Source organism: Coregonus lavaretus, assembly GCF_964263955.1.
Source record: "Coregonus lavaretus genome assembly, chromosome: 16".
Classification (NCBI taxonomy): domain Eukaryota; kingdom Metazoa; phylum Chordata; class Actinopteri; order Salmoniformes; family Salmonidae; genus Coregonus; species Coregonus lavaretus.
The window spans coordinates 36,749,124-36,776,107 of NC_140003.1; the positions used below are offsets into that span (position 1 = coordinate 36,749,124).

At 46.1% G+C, this 26,984-nt stretch overlaps 1 protein-coding gene across 1 annotated transcript; it reads right to left on the bottom strand.

The window, feature by feature from the left end:
• Positions 1-2,104: 2,104 nt before the first annotated feature.
• Positions 2,105-25,005, bottom strand: LOC311144017 (insulin receptor substrate 2-like). Its single transcript, XM_084179931.1, has 2 exons — positions 21,321-25,005; positions 2,105-4,563 (listed from the first exon to the last, which is right to left on the bottom strand). The coding sequence occupies exons 1-2, from the start codon at positions 24,724-24,726 to the stop codon at positions 4,559-4,561; spliced, it is 3,411 nt and encodes a 1,136-aa protein (XP_084036057.1). The 5' UTR covers positions 24,727-25,005; the 3' UTR covers positions 2,105-4,558.
• Between the last annotated feature and the right edge of the window lie 1,979 nt (positions 25,006-26,984).

Below are 26,984 nucleotides of genomic sequence, written 5' to 3' on the forward strand. Positions count from 1 at the left end.
GCCAGGGTGTGAGTTTTCATTTGTTTTTCATGTCTAGTTGTTGTATTTCTATGTTGGCCAGAATGGTTCTCAATCAGAGGCAACGAGTGTCAGCTGTGGCTGGTTGTCTCTGATTGGGAACCATATTTAGACAGCCTGTTTTCCCACAGTGGTTGTGGGATCTTGTTCCAGTGTGGTTTGTGTTTGACTGAGGACGTCACGTTATCGTTTGTTGTTTTTGTTCGTGTTTTAATTATTTAATAAGTATGTTCACCTTTCACGCGGCGCCTTGGTCCTCTGTACCCGACGATCGTGACAACTACCTTGTCACAACACAACTGATTGTCTCAAACGCATTAAGAAGGAAAGAAATTCAGCAAATTAACTTCTATGAAGGCCCACCTGTTAATTGAAATGAATTCCAGGTGACTACCTAATGAAGCTGGTTGAGAGAATGCCAAAAGTGTGCAAAGCTGTCATCAAGGCAAAGGGTGGCTATTTGAAGAATCTCAAATATAACATATATTTTCATTTGTTTAACACTTGTTTGGTTACTACATGATTCCATATGTGTTATTTCATAGTTTTGATGTCTTCACTATGTAGAAAATAGTAAAAATAAAGAAAAACCCTTTGACCGTTAGTGTACATATCTACCTCAATTACCTCATACCCCTGCACATCGACTCAGTACTGGTACCCCGTGTATATAGCCAAGTTATCCTTACTCATTTTGTGTGTATTATTACGTGTTAAACTTTTTTATTATTTCTCTATTTTCTTTCTCACTGCATTGTTGGGAAGAGCTGGCTCGTAAGTAAGCATTTCACTGTTAGTCTACATCTGTTGTTTACGAAGCATGTGACAAATAACATTTGATTTTATACTACACTGAGTGTACAAAACAGTACGGACACCTACTCTTTCCATGACATAGACTGACCAGGTGAATCCAGGTGAAAGCTATGATCCCTTATTGATGTCACTTGTTAAATCCACTTCAATCAGTGTAGATGAGGAGGCAGGTTAAAGAAGGATTTTTAAGCCTTGAAACAATTGAGACATGGATTGTGTATGTGTGCCATTCAGAGTGTGAATGGGCAAGACAAAAGATTTAAGTGCCTTTAAACGGGGTATGGTATTAGGTGCTAAGCACACCGTTTTGTGTCAAGAACTGCAACGCTACTGGGTTTTTCACACTCAAAAGTTTCCCATGTGTATCAAGAATGGTCCACCACACAAACGACATCCAGCCAACTTGACACAAGTGTGCGGAAGCATTGGCGTCAACATGGGCCAGCATCCCTGTGGAACACTTTTGACACCTTGTAGATTCCATGCCCTGACGAATTGAGGCTGTTCTGAGGGCAAAAGAGGGCGGGTGCAATTTAATATTAGGAAGGTGTTCTTAATGTTTTGTATACTCAGTGCATATGCACACAATAACAATCCGCCCAAACCCCTTCACAAACATACACACACATAATTACACCCCCTTCCCCCAATATAGACACACACACACACTCCCCCCGCCCCATACATACACACCCTGCCCCCAACAACACACACACACACACACTAATATCCCAACCAGGCTGTTACTGTTACAATTATACAACGTTTTTCAGCCTTAATTACCATTTCAATTAGCACGGCTGTGAGAAGGAATAATCTGACAGCATATGGCTGAGGGCACAGAAACATAATCCCAATGACTGCTTTTATTTATTCCCTCTCTGTTCTGTCGCTGATGACAAGCTAGTCTAATTACTATTGTAGGGGGTTTGGGAGGGGGGCAAAACAATAGCAGTGCTAATGCTAGAAGATGCTAAGATAATTCTTCTCAGTGTTCATGTTGCCACTGGGGTGTTGTTCAATGGGCAGAAGTCATATTACAATACTCACTGAGGGAGACTAGCAGAGAGGGAACAGATGAACATGAGTGGCTACAACACAAAAGACAAGCTGAGAGACGTTTTTCTTGTATTTATTGAAAACTGAACTGAGACATCTGGTGTCTGTGGAGACTGATTATGCTCCATCTTTCTGCCATTCAGATAAGAGATTAAAACAAAACAAAATCCACACTTGTTTGTGGAGAAAGAGAGGAGACAGAGTCGTTAGCTTTCTTAAACAATGTTATTCTTTATTGCATGTGTCTATAAAGAATCAATACAGTCTAAAGCCATGGCAACTACACTAGGTTTAAATTATCATCTCTCAGTAGCATTTCAATAAGTAATGAGATATGAAGTATTTACAATGGAAGACACAGCAAGTTAAGCTAGGTCGTCATAGCATCGTAACCTTTAGACACTAAATAAAAACCCAACAGGAACGTTATCCAAATGCAAAAAAAACACTGGTCAAATCACCAATAGGCTCTATTAGCAAAAACAAACAGAACACTTTCCATTATATAAATTGGCAGAAAAAAAATTAAGAGCAAAAAAATAATGTTTTAAGGTTTAACAAACATTTAACATAGTAGTTATACATTTGGTACCGCTCTATAAACTAATTTCTTTAAAATGTAAATATTGCATGTGCCATTCGTGAAATGTACTTAAGTAGCAAGAATAAACTTGTACGTCAAGTATTAATTAATGATTTGTTCTCTTAAAGTATTTCTCGGAATTACAGCATTAGAAAAAGTCCTTGTAGAGGCAATCATTTCACAAGTCCATCCTGTAATAATAATTTAAAAATCCAGGCCAAACATTGTTGCTTGGTATATAACTTAATAATTAGTGCTTTCATTGTTTCCGGGAATTAACTCCAAACACATAAACAGTACAAACAGCATAATTTATCATCTTTAACTTAAAATTTCTCTCAAACAAAGGTTCAGCTTGCGCTCACTTCTATTCTCTGTATTTGTACATTTTTACAGTATATAGGTGAACGTTGAGTACCAATGAACTCATACAGACAAAGTAAGCAACACTCTTCGTCTTTACTCCGTTTTTCGTTCATTACGTTTCTGTCTGTTTCTTTTGTCTTATTCTGCATGTTGTAGCAGTAGTAGTAGATATTATTGTTGTGGTATTTCTTCTTGTTGTCAAGGTGGTTACATTCCCCAAGAGGAAAACATGGAATAGACTACATTCAAGTGTCTTGTGTTTACAATCTAGGGAGTTTGTAAGTGCAAGACCGTGCAGCGTTAGCTATGGTGTGTCTCCTCCTTACTTTCTGTCTCACAGCCCAAAGCTGCAGCCATGGCTTCAAGCATGTCAAAACCTTTCTGAAAAAACAGTCAAGTCTGCCCACCAGCACACCTCTGTGTCAAATAGCCTATCACAGCTAACCACAGGCTCCGTGCTGAGGCTTCAGGTGAGAAAAACATGTCACAGGTGGGTCGTTGTGAGTGAACTAGCTAATCTATTAAAGTATATAAAGGCTTTGTCTCTATTATGGTGTTCTAGGCATTAACAACAGACCACCAGCCCAGGTGAAGCTGGGACATGCGGATGTGTGTGTTTATGATGATGTGTGTCCTACTCCAGAAAACTCAACCTGGATCCCATACCTGGATCCCATACAGCTTCTTCTAGTAAACTTTGTATGCAATGATAAATATATTACTATGGCATATTAATATATAGTAGCTATATGTGAACGAACTGTAACAATCTCAAGAATCTTTGATAGCAGAGGGAAAGAGGTCAGACAGACATTTCTTCCTCTCCGGCTGTTCAGACAAACATTCTGTCTCCATGGCAAAGGATTTAAGTCTTTGATTTTCTGCGTGTTTATAGGTCCAAACTAAATGTCCGTCAGAAATGGCAGACAGGAGAGTAGTAAGGCTTTGGATTGGTGTTCATAAAAACATTCACCTCTGAAAATAAATAAATATATCTCCATATATATTTCTGGTGTGTAAATAAGTACTAACCTGGTTTGCTCTGAGGTAGGGGTTTTAAGCAACTGCTAACTCACTACGTTGTTGAATATATTCGTAAATGCCACCTCTCTTCAGTACAAATTCAGTGTACACATCCACACACACACACACACACACACACACACACACACACACACACACATATATACACCACTAAGTGCACATATATAAATAAATAAATATGTGATGTGTATGTATGTATAACGTGTGTTTCGCATATCTTGAGGTTTAGTTCAACGTGAGGTTAACTGGCCCTGTCTGCCAAAGCCAAAAGAAAACCAGTGGAATAATAATAATAATAATAATAAAAGTGATAATAATGATAATAATGATATAATTTTGCAGAAGTAACTTTGAATGTACATAGAACATCATTTTTAGTTGTCTAGATAGCAGCAGCGACAGCCCCTCAATGTTTGGGTGCCGAGAGGGGGGAGTGAGGACAGGAGACTTGGGGGGGCTGGGTCAAGTGTCCACGTTGCCGTGACGGCGGCGGTCCTGTTGACCCCTAGGGGAGGGGATGGTGGAGGTTAAAGGTCGTCTACTGCAGCACATGGTCCAGCTGTCGGCGTGGTGACCTCGTCACTAGGCTGCGGCGTTTTCCCTCGTTCACAGCCAGGAGAGACAGAGAGAGAGGGGAACAGGGGGTACAGGAGGGGGTGGTCCCATCAGAGTTCAGTCTGAATGGAGAGAAAGAGAAACGGAGAGGGTAGGGGTTTGATTAATTAGGTTGCCATATTATTTACAAGCAAATCACAAATAAAAATGCATTCCCACTATGCTCTCATTATCTCTTCCATTGAAAATTGTGTGTGTGTGCGTGAGTGTGTGTGTGTGTGTACTCGTCAGCTGGGAGACAATGAAGTGGCAGGGGAAAAACACAGCGACGTTTAGCACTATGCAGCTGATGGAGTACAGTCTCCAATGACGACAAACACTGACCCACACACACATTGAAAAACATATAGAAGCATACGCAGCAGCACAGAAAATAAAACACACCTAAGCATACAGCACTCCAAGAGGAACAGAAAACACTGAAAAACACTGAAATAAACAGCCTAGGCAAACAAACACACACAAAAACACACACACTGACAAACAAACACACACACACACACTTACAGTAAGTTTACACACACACAGTGTGTGTTTTTCCGGCCTTGTGTAAACACTGTGAGTAGAGTCTCTCTCTCTCTCAGAGGAACAGTGATGTGACCCTTGCTCCTGTGTACTTGTTTGTGCAGTGTGATTTGCATGCAGTGCTGGCATGGCAGTGGAAGTCTCAGCTAACAGCACACTGCACTTCCCCTCTATGTCTCCCTTTCTCCCTCTCCCGCTCACTCACTACCTCTTCTCCCTCTCTCTCTCTTTTTCCAGTGGTGGAAAAAGTACCCAATTGTCATACTTGAGTCAAAGTAAAGATACCTTAACAGAAAATGACTCAAGTAAAAGTGAAAGTCACCCAGTAAAATATTACTTGTAAAAGTCTAAAAGTATTTGATTTTAAATATATTTAAGTATAAAAAATAAATGTAATTTCAAAAATATACTTAAGTATCAAATGTAAAAGTATAAATCATTTCAAATTCCTTATATTAAGCAAACCAGATGGCACCATTTTCTTTTGTTTTCTTTTTCACAGATAGTCAGGGGCACGCTACAACACATCATTTACAAATGAAGCATTTGTGTTTAGTGAGTCCGCCAAATCAGAGGCAGTAGGGATGAGCAGGGATGTTCTCTTGATATGTGCATGAATTTGACAATTTTCCTGTCCTGTGAAGCATTCAAAATGTAACGAGTACTTTTGAATGTCAGGGAAAATGTATGGAGTAAAAAGTACATTCTTTTCTTTAGGAATGTAGTGAAGTAAAAGTTGTCAAAAATATAAACAGATACCCCAAAAAACGACTTCAGTAGTACTTTAAAATTTTACTTAAGTACTTTACACCACTGTCTTTTTCCAGCAGAGAACAAGAGGTGTTTTCACAGAGCTGGACGTGATCGCCACTCTTAAACAAACCCCTGATTCAGAACCCTCAGTGTTAGAAAAGAAACACACACACAGACACATAAATGACATAACACCAGAACTTGAAACAAAATGTCAGACCAAAACACTATAATACTGGTACTTTCCCAGACTACTGATCCTCTATACCCACCTACTAGGTGAAACCCCTAGTGATTCACCCTGCGCTACTCACAATCACTCACAGGAGGCTGATTAGAGTCTCTATTATCTTGCTAATCATATTAGAGGGGCTACCCACTTCCACAGACACAGTGTCACCCTGTGCCGTGCTCTGTCTGAGACAGACAACCAGGAACCAGGACCTAGGCTGGTAATGGGAACCATACCTCATGGCTGACCAACCTCACCATAAAACCACACCTAATGGCTGACCAACCTCACCATAAAACCACACCTCGTGGCTGACCAACCTCACCATAAAACCACACCTCGTGGCTGACCAACCTCACCATAAAACCACACCTCGTGGCTGACCAACCTCACCATAAAACCACACCTCATGGCTGACCAACCTCACCATAAAACCACACCTCATGGCTGACCAACCTCACCATAAAACCACACCTCGTGGCTGACCAACCTCACCATAAAACCACACCTCGTGGCTGACCAACCTCACCATAAAACCACACCTCGTGGCTGACCAACCTCACCATAAAACCACACCTCGTGGCTGACCAACCTCACCATAAAACCACACCTCATGGCTGACCAACCTCACCATAAAACCACACCTCGTGGCTGACCAACCTCACCATAAAACCACACCTCGTGGCTGACCAACCTCACCATAAAACCACACCTCGTGGCTGACCAACCTCACCATAAAACCACACCTCGTGGCTGACCAACCTCACCATAAAACCACACCTCATGGCTGACCAACCTCACCATAAAACCACACCTGATAAAATACCTTCTGACTTCTGTGTTCACACACACAATTGACCACTCAGAGTGGTGTGTGTGACGGCAGAGTTCACAGAAGTAGTTTGAATTTCACAGGGCCAATTACACCCAGGGTCCAGTCACTCCATTCAGGGAGAGGGTTGGACAACCAGAGTAACACAGTCAACCTGACATGGGAATGTGGTGAGGACATGGGACAGTCGTGTGTGTGTGTGTGTGTGTGTGTGTGTGTGTGGCCCAGCAGGGCCGGTCCAGACCAGTTGGTTGCAGACACAGGGGTGTGAGGGAGTGGGGATGAGGGAGAGTTGCCGAGAATCAGAGCTTAATCATCTCACACACACAGCCCAGTTTTCTAAACACACACCCCTGGTTACCAATCACACACTCCTGCCCAGCCATCACAATCCCCTTTTATCAGTGGAGACTGAACAAGCCCTGCTCAGTGTGTCAGCTGAGAGAGACTACCTCCCCTAATACAGCTAATCTTACACACGCTGATCACAGAGGGAGAGAGTGAGGGGGTAAAGGGAGGGATAAACAAACCCGTTACCCCCTACCCATCCCCCTTGCAGCCACGCCACACACACCCCTCTACCTCTCCCTGGAAGGTGCCCCTCCCCCCTTCCACACTGCTCTCCACATTATGTATTTATTTCTCACTGGCTATACATAGACCTGCTGCTCTCAGGCCAGGAACACTCTACATCACACTCACACTCCACAGGCATATACAAAAGAGAAGACATGCTACCGTAGTTTAAAGCACAAAGTATAAAGTTGTAGCAGTAGCATAGCTCAGACAACAGGTCTGTAGTTCTCCTAGCATAGCTCAGACTATCAACATTATTTTTTGTTGGGGCACAGGGTTGTGTTAATAAACCACATGTGAACATTTCAATTTGAATTTGAGAGAGGAAGAGGGAGGGAAAGAGAGTGAACCAAAGAAAAATGGAGCGAGATGAGAAGGAATGGGTGAGGCGACCTCGTATCAATGGCTTGGCTACGGCCCAATAAGCAGACAGCAGGGGGACTAAACGAGGTTGGACAATAACGATCACTACTATTACAGGCAATTCCTCTGATTGTAAGTCATATTTCATACTCACTCACACACGTTTCGGGACACAGATTAAACCTCATCACAAATGGCCAACATAACGTAACATAACACACTAATCTAACCATGTCTCAGAGGACTACTCACACACCTACAGCTGACTGACTGGCACACAGACATACACATTGTTCTGAGGCGAGGAGAGGAGTTATGAAAGCTGTGTTATGATGTAACTTTAGTATTTGGATGAGGTAGTGAAGCCTGTTCCCGAGAAGTCAGGAGAACATGAGCTCAATGAGGCTTAAGTGATCCTAACTGCAACTCACCTCAGTGTTTGGGAAACCTGTGTGTGTGTGTGTGTGTGTGTTCTCCCTTCCACTAAATCTAACTCAAAACAAAACAAAATACTCAACAATGTCTAATACTGAACAGAATGTAATACTCCTTAACTCCCAGCTAAATGGAGGGAACGTTAACAGAGTTTTTATCTATCCATGGAACATCCCGCCCTAGTTTCTGTATCAGACAGAGAAGAGGAGGGAGGGAGGTGAGGTGAGAGAGGGGTGAAAGACAGAGAGAGGGCAGGGAGTGAGGACAGGTCAGAGAGGGGTGAAAGACAGAGAGAGGGCAGGGAGTGAGGACAGGTGAGAGAGGGGTGAAAGACAGAGAGAGGCCAGGGAGTGAGGACAGGTGAGAGAGGGGTGAAAGACAGAGAGAGGCCAGGGAGTGAGGACAGGTGAGAGAGGGGTGAAAGACAGAGAGAGGCCAGGGAGTGAGGACAGGTGAGAGAGGGGTGAAAGACAGAGAGAGGCCAGGGAGTGAGGACAGGTGAGAGAGGGGTGAAAGACAGAGAGAGGCCAGGGAGTGAGGACAGGTGAGAGAGGGGTGAAAGACAGAGAGAGGGCAGGGAGTGAGGACAGGTGAAAGACAGAGAGAGGCCAGGGAGTGAGGACAGGTGAGAGAGGGGTGAAAGACAGAGAGAGGCCAGGGAGTGAGGACAGGTGAGAGAGGGGTGAAAGACAGAGAGAGGGCAGGGAGTGAGGACAGGTGAAAGACAGAGAGAGGCCAGGGAGTGAGGACAGGTGAGAGAGGGGTGAAAGACAGAGAGAGGCCAGGGAGTGAGGACAGGTGAGAGAGGGGTGAAAGACAGAGAGAGGCCAGGGAGTGAGGACAGGTGAGAGAGGGGTGAAAGACAGAGAGAGGCCAGGGAGTGAGGACAGGTGAGAGAGGGGTGAAAGACAGAGAGAGGCCAGGGAGTGAGGACAGGTGAGAGAGGGGTGAAAGACAGAGAGAGGGCAGGGAGTGAGGACAGGTGAGAGAGGGGTGAAAGACAGAGAGAGGGCAGGGAGTGAGGACAGGTGAGAGAGGGGTGAAAGACAGAGAGAGGGCAGGGAGTGAGGACAGGTGAGAGAGGGGTGAAAGACAGAGAGAGGCCAGGGAGTGAGGCCAGGGAGTGAGGACAGGTGAGAGAGGGGTGAAAGACAGAGAGAGGCCAGGGAGTGAGGACAGGTGAGAGAGGGGTGAAAGACAGAGAGAGGCCAGGGAGTGAGGACAGGTGAGAGAGGGGTGAAAGACAGAGAGAGGGCAGGGAGTGAGGACAGGTGAAAGACAGAGAGAGGCCAGGGAGTGAGGACAGGTGAGAGAGGGGTGAAAGACAGAGAGAGGCCAGGGAGTGAGGACAGGTGAGAGAGGGGTGAAAGACAGAGAGAGGGCAGGGAGTGAGGACAGGTGAAAGACAGAGCGAGGCCAGGGAGTGAGGACAGGTGAGAGAGGGGTGAAAGACAGAGAGAGGCCAGGGAGTGAGGACAGGTGAGAGAGGGGTGAAAGACAGAGAGAGGGCAGGGAGTGAGGACAGGTGAGAGAGGGGTGAAAGACAGAGAGAGGGCAGGGAGTGAGGACAGGTGAGAGAGGGGTGAAAGACAGAGAGAGGGCAGGGAGTGAGGACAGGTGAGAGAGGGGTGAAAGACAGAGAGAGGCCAGGGAGTGAGGACAGGTGAGAGAGGGGTGAAAGACAGAGAGAGGCCAGGGAGTGAGGACAGGTGAGAGAGGGGTGAAAGACAGAGAGAGGCCAGGGAGTGAGGACAGGTGAGAGAGGGGTGAAAGACAGAGAGAGGCCAGGGAGTGAGGACAGGTGAGAGAGGGGTGAAAGACAGAGAGAGGGCAGGGAGTGAGGACAGGTGAGAGAGGGGTGAAAGACAGAGAGAGGGCAGGGAGTGAGGACAGGTGAGAGAGGGGTGAAAGACAGAGAGAGGCCAGGGAGTGAGGACAGGTGAGAGAGGGGTGAAAGACAGAGAGAGGCCAGGGAGTGAGGACAGGTGAGAGAGGGGTGAAAGACAGAGAGAGGGCAGGGAGGGAGGACAGGTGAGAGAGGGGTGAAAGACAGAGAGAGGCCAGGGAGTGAGGACAGGTGAGAGAGGGGTGAAAGACAGAGAGAGGAAAGGGAGTGAGGACAGGTGAGAGAGGGGTGAAAGACAGAGAGAGGGCAGGGAGTGAGGACAGGTGAAAGACAGAGAGAGGGCAGGGAGTGAGGACAGGTGAGGACAAAAGTTATTCGAAATACGCCACTATGTCTAGGTATTATTATAGGATGTATCTATAATTAACCACACACAGCAGCTGACAAGTCAATCAGCCTTTTTTCAGCACTGCTATGCTATCCTCTCAAATCACACCACCTCAGTGAAGTTCATTTAGTTAACTAATTCAGTTAAAAAGTCCATAAAACAGGAGGCAATTCAAGGAATTCCTGTAATGGGGCTATTTAGCTATCTAATTTACAAATTGTTTAATTAGTTGTTAAACAAACCTCCATGGCCTGTTCTTAAAGCCAACCAGAGGCCCTCAGCTGGAACTAGGAGCTATAGACAGAGGGCTCTCTGGGAGGAGAGAGAGAGGAGGGCATAGACCAACTGACTGGGACACTCAATCACATGACTTACATAAACATAAACTAATGCTAGAAAGAGAGTGAGAGAAATAAAGAAAGAGGAGAGAGAGAGAAAGAGAGAGAGGGAGGGACAGAGAGAGCAAGAGAGAGAGAGAGAGAAAGAGAAAAAAGTGAGTGAGTGAAAGAGAGCGAGAGAAAAGAGAGAGATAGAGTGAGGGTAGGGGGTTAGAGTGATAGTTGGTCTCTCTCTCTCTCTCGCAGATGGTGCTCAGTCATTGCCTCTGAAGGGCCAGATAACCAGTGAGCACTGCTGGGAGGGGCAGGTGCAAGACCCCGGCCCCCACCATCTGCTAACATACACACACACACTGAGGTAGAGAGGGAAACAAAAGGGGGGAAGAGGTCAGAGCTCCCAAATAAAAACATGGATAGAATGAGTGTCTCTATCAAACACCTGACAGCCCAAAAGAGAGAGAGAGAGCTCTCCTAAAAAAGAGGAAGACGTGAAGAAAGAGGAGAGAGGAATGATAAGAAAGAGCTTCAGAGAAAAACACAGAGAGAGAGAGAGAGAGAGAAAGAGAGAGAGAGAGAGAGAGAGAGAGAGAGAGAGTGAGTCAGGTTCTTGTCCAGTTCTGGCATTTAAGTCGCCACAGACTAGTACATGTCCCTGGGCCTGGAAATGGTTGATCTCCCCCTCTAGGATGGAGAAGCGGTCATTGTTAAAGTAAAGGACTTTCATCTAATCAAAGAAATAGCTCAGCAGGAGAGGCTCTCCTTGAGAGCGGGTCAGACCAGAGCGGGTCAGACCAGACCTCTTCATTAAATAACCCCACAGAATAACCCCAAGCGGAATGTCAACTTCCCAGCACAGAGTACTACTCCCTCATTGAAATGAAGGACAAATTCACCCAGCTGGGGGTAAGGCAGGTGGAGCTGGAACAGCAGGGGAACACACTCCAGTCAGCACAGACCCAGACAACAGTCCAGCACAACAACACCCCCTTAACTAGACCTGGAGAGCTGGATGTAGAGAGAGACATATCTGCACTCTGGACTTTGGTGAGACAACATCAACAGGCGAAAGAGCAGGAGCAGGAGGAGAACAGAGCACTAGAGGAGAGGATCAGAGTGCTGGAGGAGAGGGTGAGAATGATGACGGGTGACAGAGAACAACCCATTAGTGAGCTGGCCACCCCCGCAGAGAAGCCAGCAGAACAGCCCACCTCAGATCCTGGCCAAAGTCTCGACACCGAACCAGAACAGTACACCCTAGACCCTGACCATAGCCTCGACATCACAGCAAGACAAACAAATGAAGAACCCCAAGCCCAGGGGATTCCAACCCCTCTGAGCATCCCCCCCTGTCAGCCACCCTGATAGCCCTCATGATGACCCCCCCACACTCACTGAGGACATACACAAGCCACAGATAGTACTCCTTATGGACTCTAACGGGAAATACATACAAGAAAATAAAAATAAATCCCAAACACACAGTGTCCAAACCCTCAGCGCGCCCTAGACCTTCTGTCTGAGGGCCAACTAGGATCACCCAGCCACATAATAATTCACACAGGCACAAACGACCTGAGAACACAGCAGGAAAGGGTGGCCACAGCACTCAAGGGAGTGATAGAAAAAGCTTATTCTACTTTCCCCAACGCACAAGTGGTTATCTCAACCCTGCTACCACGAAAATACTTCCACCCTGCTACCATACAGCAGGTAAACGCAAGTATTTCCCGTGACTGTGCATCAAAACCAAATGTCTACCTGAAGATTTCTGGCTCCCAGGTGTCTTTTATACAGGTAACTCTTAAAGGGAGTGCTCCTAATCTCAGCTTGTTACCTGTATAAAAGACACCTGTCCACAGAAGCAATCAATCAATCAGATTCCAAACTCTCCACCATGGCCAAGACCAAAGAGCTCTCCAAGGATGTCAGGGACAAGATTGTAGACCTACACAAGGCTGGAATGGACTACAAGACCATCGCCAAGCAGCTTGGTCAGAAGGTGACAACAGTTGGTGCGATTATTCGCAAATGGAAGAAACACAAAATAACTGTCAATCTCCCTCGGCCTGGGGCTCCATGCAAGATCTCACCTCGTGGAGTTGCAATTATCATGAGAACGGTGAGGAATCAGCCCAGAACTACACGGGAGGATCTTGTCAATGATCTCAAGGAAGCTGGGACCATAGTCACCAAGAAAACAATTGGTAACACACTACGCCGTGAAGGACTGAAATCCTGCAGCGCCCGCAAGGTCCCCCTGCTCAAGAAGCACATATACATGCCCGTCTGAAGTTTGCCAATGAACATCTGAATGATTCAGAGGAGAACTGGGTGAAAGTGTTGTGGTCAGATGAGACCAAAATCGAGCTCTTTGGCATCAACTCAACTCGCCGTGTTTGGAGGAGGAGGAATGCTGCCTATGATCCCAAGAACACCATCCCCACCATCAAACATGGAGGTGGAAACATTATGCTTTGGGGGTGTTTTTCTGCTAAGGGGACAGCACAACTTCACCGCATCAAAGGGACGATGGACGGGGCCATGTACCGTCAAATCTTGGGTGAGAACCTCCTTCCCTCAGCCAGGGCATTGAAAATGGGTCGTGTATGGGTATTCCAGCATGACAATGACCTAAAACACATGGCCAAGGCAACAAAGGAGAGGCTCAAGAAGAAGCACATTAAGGTCCTGGAGTGGCCTAGCCAGTCTCCAGACCTTAATACCATAGAAAATCTGTGGAGGGAGCTGAAGGTTCGAGTTGCCAAACGTCAGCCTCGAAACCTTAATGACTTGGAGAAGATCTACAAAGAGGAGTGGGACAAAATCCCTCCTGAGATGTGTGCAAACCTGGTGGCCAACTACAAGAAACATCTGACCTCTGTGATTGCCAACCAGGGTTTTGCCACCAAGTACTAAGTCATGTTTTGCAGAGGGGTCAAATACTTATTTCCCTCATTAAAATGCAAATCAATTCATAACATTTTTGACATGCGTTTTTCTGGATTTTGTTGTTGTTATTCTGTCTCTCACTGTTCAAATAAACCTACCATTAAAATTATAGACTGATCATGTCTTTGTCAGTGGGCAAACTTACAAAATCAGCAGGAGATCAAATACTTTTTTCCCTCACTGTATATCCCTCCACTAGAATCCCCATAATTTAATGAAGACAGCTTCTCCATCCTGTAGGGGGAAATCAATCATTTCCAGACCCAGGGACATGTACTAGTCTGTGGCGACCTAAATGCCAGAACTGGACAAGAACCTGACACCCTCAGCACACATGGGGACAAACACCTACCTGGAGGTGACAGCATTCCCTCCCCCATATGCCCCCCTAGGCACAACTATGACAACATAACCAACAAAAACGGGTCACAACTCCTGCAGCTCTGTCGCACACTGGGTATGTACATAGTCAATGGTAGGCTTTGAGGGGACTCCTATGGTAGGTACACCTATAGCTCATCTATTGGCAGTAGTACTGTAGACTATTTTATCACTGACCTCAACCCAGAGTCTCTCAGAGCATTCACAGTCAGCCCACTGACACCCCTATCAGACCACAGCAAAATCACAGTCTACTTGAACAGAGCAATACTCAATCATGAGGCATCAAAGCCAAAGGAACTGAATAATATTAAGAAATGCTATAGATGGAAGGAAAGTAGTGTCGAAACCTACCAAAAAACAATTAGGCAACAACAAATTCAATCCCTTTTAGACAACTTCCTGGACAAAACGTTCCACTGTAATAGTGAAGGTGTAAACTTGGCAGTAGAAAACATAAACAGTATATTTGACCTCTCAGCTTCTCTATGAAATCTAAAAATCTCTAACAGAAAACCGAAGAAAAGTAACAACAGTGAAAAATGGTTTGATGAAGAATGCAAAAACCTAAGAAAGAAATTGAGAAACCTATCCAACCAAAAACATAGAGACCCAGAAAACCTGAGCCTATGCCTTCACTATGGTGAATCACTAAAACAATACAGAAAAACACTTCGGAAAAAGAAGGAACAGCATATCAGAAATCAGCTCAATGTAATTGAAGAATCCATAGACTCTAACCACTTCTGGGAAAATTGGAAAACACTAAACAAACAACAACACAAAGAGATATCTATCCAAAATGGAGATGTATGGGTAAACCACTTCTCCAATCTTTTTGGCCCTATAACAAAGAACAAACAGCAAAAAAATCTATATGATCAAATGCAAATCTTAGAATCAACTATTAAAGACTACCAGAACCCACTGGATTCTCCAATTACATTGAATGAACTACAGGACAAAATACAAACCCTCCAACCCAAAAAGGCCTGTGGCGTTGATGTATCCTCAATGAAATGATAAAATATACAGACCACAAATTACAATTGGCTATACTTAAACTCTTTAACATCATCCTTAGCTCTGGCATCTTCCCCAATATTTGGAACAAAGGACTGATCACCCCAATCCACAAAAGTGGAGACAAATTTGACCCCAATAACTACCGTGGGATATACGTCAACAGCAACCTTGGGAAAATCCTCTGCATTATCATTAACAACAGACTAGTTCATTTCCTCAGTGAAAACAATGTACTGAGCAAAAGTCAAATTGTCTTTTTACTAAATTACCGTACGACAGACCACATATTCACCCTGCACACCCTAATTGACAAACAAACAAACCAAAACAAAGGCAAAGTCTTCTCATGCTTTGTTGATTTCAAAAAAGCTTTTGACTCAATTTGGCATGAGGGTCTGCTATACAAATTGATGGAAAGTGGGGTTGGGGGAAAAACATACGACATTATAAAATCCATGTACACAAACAACAAGTGTGCGGTTAAAATTGGCAAAAAACACACACATTTCTTTCCACAGGGCCGTGGGGTGAGACAGGGATGCAGTTTAAGCCCCACCCTCTTCAACATATATATCAACGAATTGGCGAGGGCACTAGAACAGTCTGCAGCACCCGGCCTCACCCTACTAGAATCTGAAGTCAAATGTCTTCTGTTTGCTGATGATCTGGTGCTTCTGTCACCAACCAAGGAGGGCCTACAGCAGCACCTAGATCTTCTGCACAGATTCTGTCAGACCTGGGCCCTGACAGTAAATCTCAGTAAGATAAAAATAATGGTGTTCCAAAAAAGGTCCAGTTGCCAGGACCACAAATACAAATTCCATCTAGACACCGTTGCCCTAGAGCACACAAAAAACTATACATACCTCGGCCTAAACATCAGCGCCACAGGTAACTTCCACAAAGCTGTGAACGATCTGAGAGACAAGGCAAGAAGGGCCTTCTATGCCATCAAAAGGAACATAAAATTTGACATACCAATTAGGATCTGGCTAAAAATACTTGAATCAGTTATAGAACCCATTGCCCTTTATGGTTGTGAGGTCTGGGGTCCGCTCACCAACCAAGAATTCACAAAATGGGACAAACACCAAATTGAGACTCTGCATGCAGAATTCTGCAAAAATATCCTCTGTGTACAACGAAAAACACCAAATAATGCATGCAGAGCAGAATTAGGCCGATACCCGCTAATAATCAAAATCCAGAAAAGAGCCGTTAAATTCTATAACCACTTAAAAGGAAGCGATTCCCAAACCTTCGATAACAAAGCCATCACCTACAGAGATATTAACTCGGAGAAGAGTCCCCTAAGTAAGCTGGTCCTGGGGCTCTGTTCACAAACACAAACAGACCCCCAGGAGAACAACAACAACACAATTAGACCCAACCAAATCATGAGAAAAAAGAAAGAGAATTACTTGACACATTGGAAAGAATTAACAAAAAAACAGAGCAAACTAGAATGCTATTTGGCTCTAAACAGAGAGTACACAGTGGCAGAATACCTGACCACTGTGACTGACCCACTCTTAAGGAAAGCTTTGACTATGTACAGACTCAGTGAGCATAGCCTTGCTATTGAGAAAGGCCGCCATAGGCAGACCTGGCTCACAAGAGAAGACAGGCTATGTGAAAACTGCCCACAAAATGAGGTGGAAACTGAGCTGCACTTCCTAACCTCCTGCCAAATGTATGACCATATTAGAGACACATTTTTCCATCAGATTACACAGATCCACAAAGAATTTGAAAACAAACCCAATTTTGATAAACTCCCTTATCTACTGGGTGAAAATCCACAGTGTGCCATCACAGCAGCAAGATTTGTGACCTGTTGCCACAAGAAAAGGGCAACCAGTGAAGAACAAACACCATTGTAAATACAACCCATATTTATGTTTATTTATTTTCCCATTTGTACTTTAACTATTTGCACATTGTTACAACATTGTGTATATATATATATATATATATATATATATATATATATATATATATATATATATATATATATATATATATATACACATAATATGACATTTGAAATGTCTTTATTCTTTTGGAACTTCTGAGTGTAATATTTACTGTTAATATTTATTGTTTATTTCACTTTTGTTTATTATCTACTTCACTTGCTTTGGCAATGTTAACATACGTTTCCCATGCCAATAAAGCCCTTAAATTGAAATTGAAATTGAGAGAGAGAGAGACAGAGACAGACTAGAGGCCATAGGAGAGCTGAATACTGTGCATGTTTCTTCTTCTTCTGTTTGCTAATAACTGGTGTTTGCTTGTTGCGTTCCCTTCCTCACTGCTAAACCAAGAGACCTCACACACCCAGGGCCAGTTCAAAGGTCAGAGGGGAGAGGGGCAGGGGTGGGCCATATGGGGGCATGCTTTGAAATTTAAACAGCCCCCAACCCACTCAGTGATCCCCCCCCCCCCTCTCAGTGAGTGCATGCCTACCTCCAAACCAAAACAACAACAATGCCAAAAACACTAGCTTTGGACGGGCCATCAGCTCAGTGAGTCAATTAACCAATAAACAAATACATCTCAAACACTGATATCTCATTCCCAAACACACAAGGCCAAAGCAACCTACAAATAGATACACACAGCAGCTGTCACACAGTAAACACTTTCTTCTTTCTCTCCGGCTGATCGTTTGTTTTTCAGGAATGCCATAAATAACCAAGCAAGCCGTCCACGGCCACCTCGTACCGGATCACCTCGTACTGGATCAACTCGGCTCCTTCTCGCTCTCTCCCCCCCCCCCCCCCGTCTCTGTTCTCCCCCCCCCCTCCTCCTCCTCCTCTGTTCTCCCCCCCCCCTCCTCTGTTCTCCCCCCCCTCCTCCTCCTCCTCTGTTCCCCCCCTCCTCCTCTGTTCCCCCCCTCCTCCTCTGTTCTCCCCCCCCCTCCTCCTCCTCCTCTGTTCCCCCCCTCCTCCTCCTCCTCTGTTCCCCCCCTCCTCCTCCTCCTCCTCCTCCTCTGTTCACCCTCCTCCTCTGTTCTCCCCGCCCCCCCCTCCTCCTCCTCTGTTCCCCCTCCCCTCCCCTCTCCTCTGTTCTTCCCCCCTCCCTCCCACTGTGGTCTGTTTTGTCCTGATTTTGAAAAACAAACTAATACATGTCACTCCTCTGTCTCCATTCCTCCTCCCCCATCTCCTCTCCTTCCGTAGCCTCGGGCCATGCTTTCATTCTGCTCAAGTTCGTGGAATAGTAGGAAAACAAACACTACTGTGGAAATGACAGCTATATCTACAAAACAACTCAGTCAGCAGACATGCTTAGGGTTGCAACATTTTCCAGAAATCCTAGTAGGAGGATTCCGGATTTCTTGCTGATCTCCAATCCCCCCAGTAGGTTAGAAAAACAAGTGAGCATTCACCTCTCCCAGCAGCCTTTGTACACTGCATTCCTAACATGAAACCCAATACCTGACAAGTGATAAACAACTGACTCACTTGTTTTTCTGGGGGACCCAGTGCACTGACTGAACCCAGCCCTACCGTTTACAGCCAGAGAGGGAGACAGAGGAAGAGTGAAAGTGGATGAGGAAAGGAGAGAGAGAGCACTCCCTTTACCAGGGCATTGCAGATCCCTGAATCAGTGGCCAGCCTCAACAACAACATTGTGTACCCACTGCCTATAGGCCTACAAGTAATTTATATTTCACCATCAATGTGCCAACCAAATTTATGGGGAGTCTGTTATTTACTGTTGTATAGCAGGCTACTGATGCTACAGTAGACATAAACCCGGAACGAGGTGAAAGGTAATGTTTTGGTTTCCCCAACCTCCCATCCCGTAAGGGGACGAATCAATATTTACGGACGGGGTTGAAGTGTGATTTGGTAGGTTAACGAACTTGTTCCCTAAATCGATTTATTTTCTGTGTTCATTTTGAACACAATCAGTTTTAGCCAACTTTCCACTATATTTGCTGACTCGTATCCTAATCCTCTCAGAGCACATATAACTGTGTTATATAAAGAAGAAAACCCCTGGCCCATATATTCCTTATGGATTGTTCTGGCATGCTGAGCAAAAAATCTTTAGCATCAGGTGAACCAACCCGTTGGGATGTTTTCTCCTGTCTCAGTAGGCAGCCTTCGTACATTTGCACTAGCGTAGTCTGGTCCAAAAGAACAACTGCGTCACAGGAAACGCTGGCTGGGGCTCGAGCGCACACATTGATCCAGAATACAAACAACTTCAATAATTTACATCACGACACCATGCGTATTTCCCGCAGCCTTTGCCTTGATGATGTACTGAATGGGTGTGACGGGCTACTCCAAATCCAATCCAAATATCACAGTTTATATACGCTGAATACCAGGGCTAGTAGCCTACATTTCTTATGGTGCTCCAACTTGGCAGGTCACTTATCATTGCTTCCGCCATGTTTGATAAATCATGTTTAGAGAAGGAAATAATATCTATGGTGTAGTTAGTAGTCACGCTATATTCAGTATGCACCAAATACATTTGTTTAAAACGGACTTGTAATAACAAAAATAAACACTAAACAGTTTGAAAAACATGTTTGTTTTTTCCTTGTTCCAATGTAAAGATTGATTTCCCATGAATATACAGCACATAAAACTGTCACGTAAAAAAGTGGGGTAATAGCCATTGCCGCGTTTCAATATATGACTGCGTCGCTTCCGCAAACATGTTTTTTAAAGATGTCTCTCATGAGTAGGTTGCTCAAAACCATAATGCCATCTCTCAAACTAATTACTAAGGGCGTGTGAAAAACCAACCCGACATTAAATATAGGATGCGTCAACAGTCCTATCAAATCCACAGCCTACATAGCTAGTGCCTATGTACTGCGCACCTCCGTTGTTTTTTTTCCAACCTGGTCTCAGAGCATTTCGTATTATTCTGTATGTAAATCCGAAACACGCCACTTAGTATGGTATGTTACATTTCGTATGGTATGTCTTCATTTTGGTTGTCCATCACCCATTTCGTATGATATGTTACAAATTACAATTCATATTATATTTAACGAATTTGCTAAACATACCATATGTTACGAATTTGTCAAACATACTATATGTTAAGAATTTGCTAAACTTAGATTATTTTACGAATTCTAGCTAGGTGGCTAACGTTAGCTAGGCTAGGGGTTAAGGTTTGGGTTAAGTTTAGGAGTTAGGGTAAAGGGTTAAGGTTAGGAGAAGGGGAAGTAGTTGCAAAGTATCTAAAAAGTAGTAAGTAGTTTGAACGTTGCTAACTAGCTAAAAATGCTAATGTTGTCCATGGTGCTATTCAAACTTGCAACCTTTGGGTTGCTAGACGTTTGCGTTATACTTATGCCTTAAGTATGTCTTATGTAACCAATACGAAACTTAACATATCACACTTAATGGAGAATCTCAGAATAATACGAAATACTTAGAGAACAAGTTGCTTTTTCCACTTGGGTAAAGTGACTGGGAGTTCCTAGCATGCAGCACTGGAGCAGAGCAGCAGAACTCACTTTCACTGCCAGTCGATACAGTCATGTACAGTAGGCTACAGTGGGTTGGTTTCAGACCATGAGGGAAAGAAAACTGGGGTCTGCGTGCCACACTGCTGCATCATCACAATCGCATGCAAGCAGGCAGCCGCTGTCAGTGCCACAAAGGCAGTCTAAATTATCTGGTATTATTAGAATTTTGGGTTTAGTAGGACGCAGTGAAAACAACATAGAAATAGAGTGAATAGAGGGGCATGGAACCTCTAACCCTGGCAATTTAACTTGAAAACTCATGGGTACACTCGCAATGGCTGCCTGGTAATTTGATGCAATAATTTCCATGGTATTTTGGAATGTTCTATCTGATGCTGGATTGCCATGGTAATGTAAAATGTTAATTCAAATGAAGCTAACGGATGTGGCTCATGCAATGGAATGTATTTTTTGTACTGTCAGATGAGTTGGCTCAACAAATCACAGCACACATTGAAGTGTACGCTTCCTGCTTCTACTTCCTGCCATGGGTACACTCAAAATGGCTAGTCCACCCATTATGCCATCATTGACTTAAATGGAGGTATCCTTTCTATTCATTCTATTTCTATGCCCTGACACACACTGACTGTCTGAATGAACGTATGGGCTCATGATAAGCATGTGAAAACACACACACACACAGAATCGGCAGTGGCTCACCTTTCACTGCTGTTGCAGTCTCCTTGAAGCCCATGGTGGCATAGGGGCTGGCGTTGAAACCGTTCATGCCCCCCTTGCATCCACACGCTGCCTTGAACCTCAGCAGTCCCTCACAGCCCCCCAGACTGCTGCAGCCCCCCTGGCTCCCTTCCATCAGGTTTAAGGCAATGTAGTTGAGTCCGTTTTGGTAGCCCGCCGACGTCTCCCGGCACATGGGGCTGTTGCTGTTCCCATACTCCTCGTCTGAGCCCTCCGAGCTCCGGACCAGCCGCGACACGTTTTCCACCGACGCCGAGCTGTGTCGCTTGTTGGCATCGTGGGCGAACGACGGAGACACTGGCGTTACCGTGGTGGTGGAGGAGAAGGTCTCGGAGCTGTGGCGCCTGCGCCCCTGGGGGTCGGCCCGGATCACCTTAGCCCCCCTGTCTGGGTTGACGGGCGGGATGGAGGGACCCCCCAGGAGGAAGGACTCCACAGGGACAGGGGGGACCACCACTACACCCTCTCCCCCTAGGGTGAGTCTCTGGATGCAGGACGAGGGGCTGGTAGGCAGGGGGGTGGTGGTGTCAGAGGGCCACAGGGTGGCAGGGAGAGAGGCAGAGGGGTTGGTAGGACTGAAGGTAATCTCAGTGTAGTCGTCTTTTACAGTGCCAACTGGGCACACAGGGCTCACAAGCTTTTGGAGAGGATATTCCACTACGACTCTCTCCTCCTTTCCCTTTCTCTCCTCCTCCTCTCTCTCCCTATGGTCCTCCTCTCTCTTCCTCTCCTCCTCTCTCTCCCTCTCCTCCTCTCTCTCCCTCTCCTCCTCTCTCTCCCTCTGTTCCTCTCTGTGAGGCTGGCTGGGACACATGAGGAGCACAGGACTCTGGTCCATGCGCCCTGTTGAAGAAGGGGAATCCCCATGTTTAAAAGAGCATGAGCTGATGTCCATGTTGACATAATCGGAGAGTGGCGGGGAACTCCTCATCGGCCCATCCACCGAGCCCAGCGATGAACCAGAGCTTTCAGTCGTGGCAGAGACAGGCGGGTATTGTGTGGTGTTGCCAAAGTCGATGTTGATGTACTCCCCGGGACTTCTGGGCTCAGAGGGGAGGGGGTGTTCACTCATACAGGGCAGTGTCCTCAGAGAGTCCAGGGCCAGCCGGGTAGGCCGACTCACCCTTCCCCTGTGGACAAGACCCCCCTCCTGGGTCACCCTTCCGGCTCTGAGGGGCGAGGGGGCTGAGGAGAGGGTGTTGGTGGGGGGCATACTGATGGAGACTGGTGAGATGGGACAGTAGTTGGACTCCTCCTCTATCCTCTGCCTCTGTAGACTCATCACCACGTACTGGTCTGTGTCTGTGACCCCGTTCTTCTGGGGCTGAGCTTTGAGAGAGCGGGGCAGGGAACTGATGGAGTAAGGCTGTCTGTGGTGAGGGTGAGGCTGGGGGGTAGTGTCTGTGAGGAAGTAGTCTGGGGGGGTGAAGGACACCAGAGGGTCCACAGGGGACATGTTGAGGTAATCCCCATTGGTGAGTTTCTCATCTGAGCTGTCCACAGACATCTTGGCCCCGCAGAACATCCTCATGTAGCCGCTGTCCTCCAGAGACACGCTGCCAGGGGAATCTGTACGGGGACCCATCCCAGCTGGAGAGGGGTGAGAGCGGGGATTGATGATCTGCTTGGGGGCTGACACACACATGTGGCTCATGGGCATGTAAGCATTACCTTTGACCCCCCTTGTCTGAGGGGCCACGCCCGGAGTCATGGGCATGTAGCCACTGTCACCTAGGTGACTGTTGGAGCCTATCTGGACATCGCCATAGTCCTCGGGATAGGTAACTTTTGGGGAAGCCATGTGAGAGCTGCGACCCGATTGGCCACCACTGGGGTAGGTGGCCCTCATGAGCGTATATTCGTCCAATGAGGCAGAGGAGACCTGGGGCAGTGCCCTGTGCTGGCGCGGGGTGGTGAGGGAGTATGTGCGTTTCCGGTATGCCTTGTCCAGCTCTGGTAACCGGCGGTAACCATTCTGTCTCTCCATCACCATGTAGCCGTGCAGGTCGCTGCTGTCCCGGGAGGGGGGTGTGTCTTCCCTCAGGGACTCTGGGGTGTTACTGCGGAGGGTGAGGTGCAGGCCTGCAGGGCTGGAGCCATACTCATCACAGGAGATGAAGCCCCCATCACTGGGGGAGACAGAGGCACTGCAGCTGGAGGGGCAAGGAGCACTGCTCTCCGAGCAGGAGGACAGGCTGACAGGGCTGGGGGTGGCTGTGGGTGGGGAGTGAGACAGAGGCATGGACATGGACTTACTGTGCTGGAGGGAGGAGGATTCAAATGTCAGGCAGGGCCGGGCTGTAATGGTGTTTGATCTCCCTAATAGGGTCCGTTGAATAACCGGGCTGAGGGGACTCCCATTGACAGACATTGGGCGCGCCATGGTGCCTTCTCCCTCGCTGGCAGTGCGTATCCGGCAGGAGGTAAATTTACTAACAGGGGAAGTCGTCGCCATGCTGTCAGTGCGCGACCGCCGCTGGAGCCCGGTCTGGCTCGGAGGAAGGTTGTTGAGGTGCCGCCGGGTGGGCACGGAGATGGGGTTAGTGCCCGACGACTGGCTCTTGCTGCGCGGCCGAAACTCTGACAGCTCCTTCATGGCTTTCATCGCCTCCAGGATAGTCTCGTGGATGTTTTGCGCCACCACTGAGTCGTCAGCCTGCATCCACAGCTCGCCTGGTCCCGTGGCTGCTGACCGTCCGACCTCGATGAAGAAAAAGCTCTCTGAGTGCCCGCATCTCCGAATGTTCATCAGCTGTAAACTGACGGAAGCGACATCCGAGTTGAGCTTTACGAAGCTGATAGTCCGACTGGATAAACACAGCCTGTACACCCCGGTCAGATTCCGGCTCTGCCCCAGCCCTTTGGATTTCAGGTTCACTTGCCATACCTCCTTATACGCGGCTGTTACCGGCGTAATCATCCCGTAGTTCGCCTCATCAAACCCCACCAGCGAAGACGCGGAATTGGAAGCAGAGCCGTCGGAGTACACTTTCCCCTCGCTCATTAAATCCGTTAAGACTCGGTACCAATTCTCCTGCTCCTTTTCATTCTCTGCCGCCACGGCAAAATACTCGTCCTTGGTATAGAGGGCGATAAGGTGTTTGTGTTTGGCGTCAGCTCTCTTGTTGATATTGAGACAGCAGTCAAGTGGAATAACCCTCTTTGCCGCTGACTTGTTTTTCCATTTCTTCTCGCTCTCGTAGTACTCCAGCCGGGCAGGGAAGCCCTCGTCCGGCTCCTTCAGAACGAAGAAGCGCTTGTGTCCGTGCTTCTGCTTCTTGAGGTATCCACATTTCTTAATCTTGTTGTTACTAATGTTCGCGTTGGATAACAAGTGTCCTCCGCCAGTATTTGGAGGACTCGCCATTCTATCGTGCTTTAAAAAACAAGTCTCACTTTCCTTAACCTGTTGTTATATCTCATTTATAGAAGGCTGGAGAGAAACTGTATCGTCCGTATTTCTGAGGCACTGTTTCACTCCAGGCGCCGGCTGTGCATTCGGCGTCTGTAGCAGTTTAACAGTAAATAACCCATATCGCTTAAGTGACCGGAGTGAAGAGGGAAACAATATGTGACGTTGTAGACATCCAGCTTTGGTTACTAAAAAAAGAGAAGGGGAGGAAAAAAATACACTGGGGCGATGCGAGCCGACGGGGCGTACCTGCAAATCCGCCTACTTATTGTGCTCATTGGTGGTGGAGAGGGCTGAATGATAGTGAAAAGAGTCCGTCAGACGTTAAAGCCCTCCCACTCAATTCAATTCAATGGGCTTTATTGGCATGGGAAACATTTGTTTACATTACCAAAGCAAGTGAAATAGACAAGAAACAAATGGGAAATAAACAAGGGAAATAAACAATAAAAAAAACAGTAAACATTACACTCACAAAAGTTTAAAAATAATATAGACATTTAAATTGTTACTGGCTATGTAGTGTTGTAACAATGCACTCACTCTCATACACACTCCTGCCCTCTTGCGACTCAATATGGGTACTATTGATGTTGTTCATGTGCAAATTGGAATGTCCGATTTGCTAACTAACTCTTTGTGGTTATACAAGTACCGAGTTCAACCAGTTAGCAAGTCGGAAATTTCCGAGTTTCCTAGTTCCGACTAGTACGTGAATGCGGCTTCCGACCGGTCATATATGTAGCCTATGATGCGTTTACTAGGCCTGTATGCATATTAAATGCGTACGTGTATCCTCGTCTCCCAGGACAACTCAGGCTATGTAGCCTATTATCAAATGATGTATGAAGAGGCGTATCACAGACCTTAGTGGCTATTTTGGGTTAAGTATTGATGTATTTATTAGGTTTGTGCGCAATATAGCATTGATGATGTCTTGTGTTGGGTTAGTGCGCAATAACAATTATGGAGGACAAGCTCAATTATATCCGCTTATTGATATGAAATAGGCTAAGGGCAGTATGTCAGAGGTTTCGGAGTGGATAAACTGATAGAAGTTTGTGGGAATGTACGCCTATGTTATACATAATGTTATTTTATTATGAGAAGTTGGAGATGTGCTGTCAATAAATAACAATGGCAATACTAGGCATGTAATACAAGGCGATATAAAGAATTAGGTCTATTCGCATTCTTCTTATTTTTTTACACAAGTTATAGCACAATTCTAAAAACACGCCATGATACATGATCTAGTAGATTCTTCAATGGATTATCCATGCTCGCAACGTCAATTGGCATCAACTGCGATTTACAACGTGATGAGGCGCATGCGAGGGGAGGGTGAGTGACTGTTCCCAGTCTGTACCCAGCCTCTGCCCTCCTACTTCAGAAGTAAACAAGCATCACGAGACTGCGGCTCTGTGACACAGCTAGGCTGGGAGGGAGAGTAGGAGAGCCACTGACGCAGGCAACACTCGATATTGCTCCTGCGTCCCCCGATAATACCCTACATTCATGCCTGCGCCATGGTGGCCTGAGAGCCCTCTCCCTCGTTTCCTCTCTTACCGAATTTGGCAAGAGCAGAATCATTAAACTGTGAAATTGTAAAAAAAAAAAAAAAAAAAAAAAAAAAACGTGTGAGAGTGAGAGAAATGCTGCGTTCAAAGCACTGGGAACTCGGTACTCGGAAATCTCAGACTTCCGAGCGTTCAAGACAACTGGGAACTCGGAAAAAACGAGCTTCTACTTTCCGACCTGAAGATCACTGACATCATGATTTGACCTCGTTGTTTGGGGGCAAAAAAGTAGGTTTAATCATGATGTCAGTGTTCTTCGGTCGGAAAGTCGGCGCTCTAGAAAGATCCCCAAATTTCTGACTTGGAATTCCGAGTTGGATGAACGTTCAAAAAAATTTCCCAGTCGAAGCTCGTTTTTTTCAGAGTTCCCAGTTGCTTTGAACGCACTGAAGTCGGATGTCAGAGAATTCCGAGTTCCCAGTTGCCTTGAAAGCAGCAAGATCCCACGGCGCGCTCTGTAGTTTGTTACATAAGGCGCGCGCGCCCACTGGCCTATTTTTACTGCGCCCAGGCTCCCAACCGTAATGCAAGACTACATTTGCCTTCACTGTGAGCAAAAGGGGAGAAGGCCCGTTGGATGCTTCCTGTATTCCGTATTTGAGCACAGATAGCCTACGTTTCACGCAGGGAGAG

Coding starts and splice junctions, on each gene's coding strand:
- LOC311144017 (XM_084179931.1), bottom strand. CDS start 24,726: ATGGCGAGTCCTCCAAATACTGGCGGAGGACACTTGTTATCCAACGCG.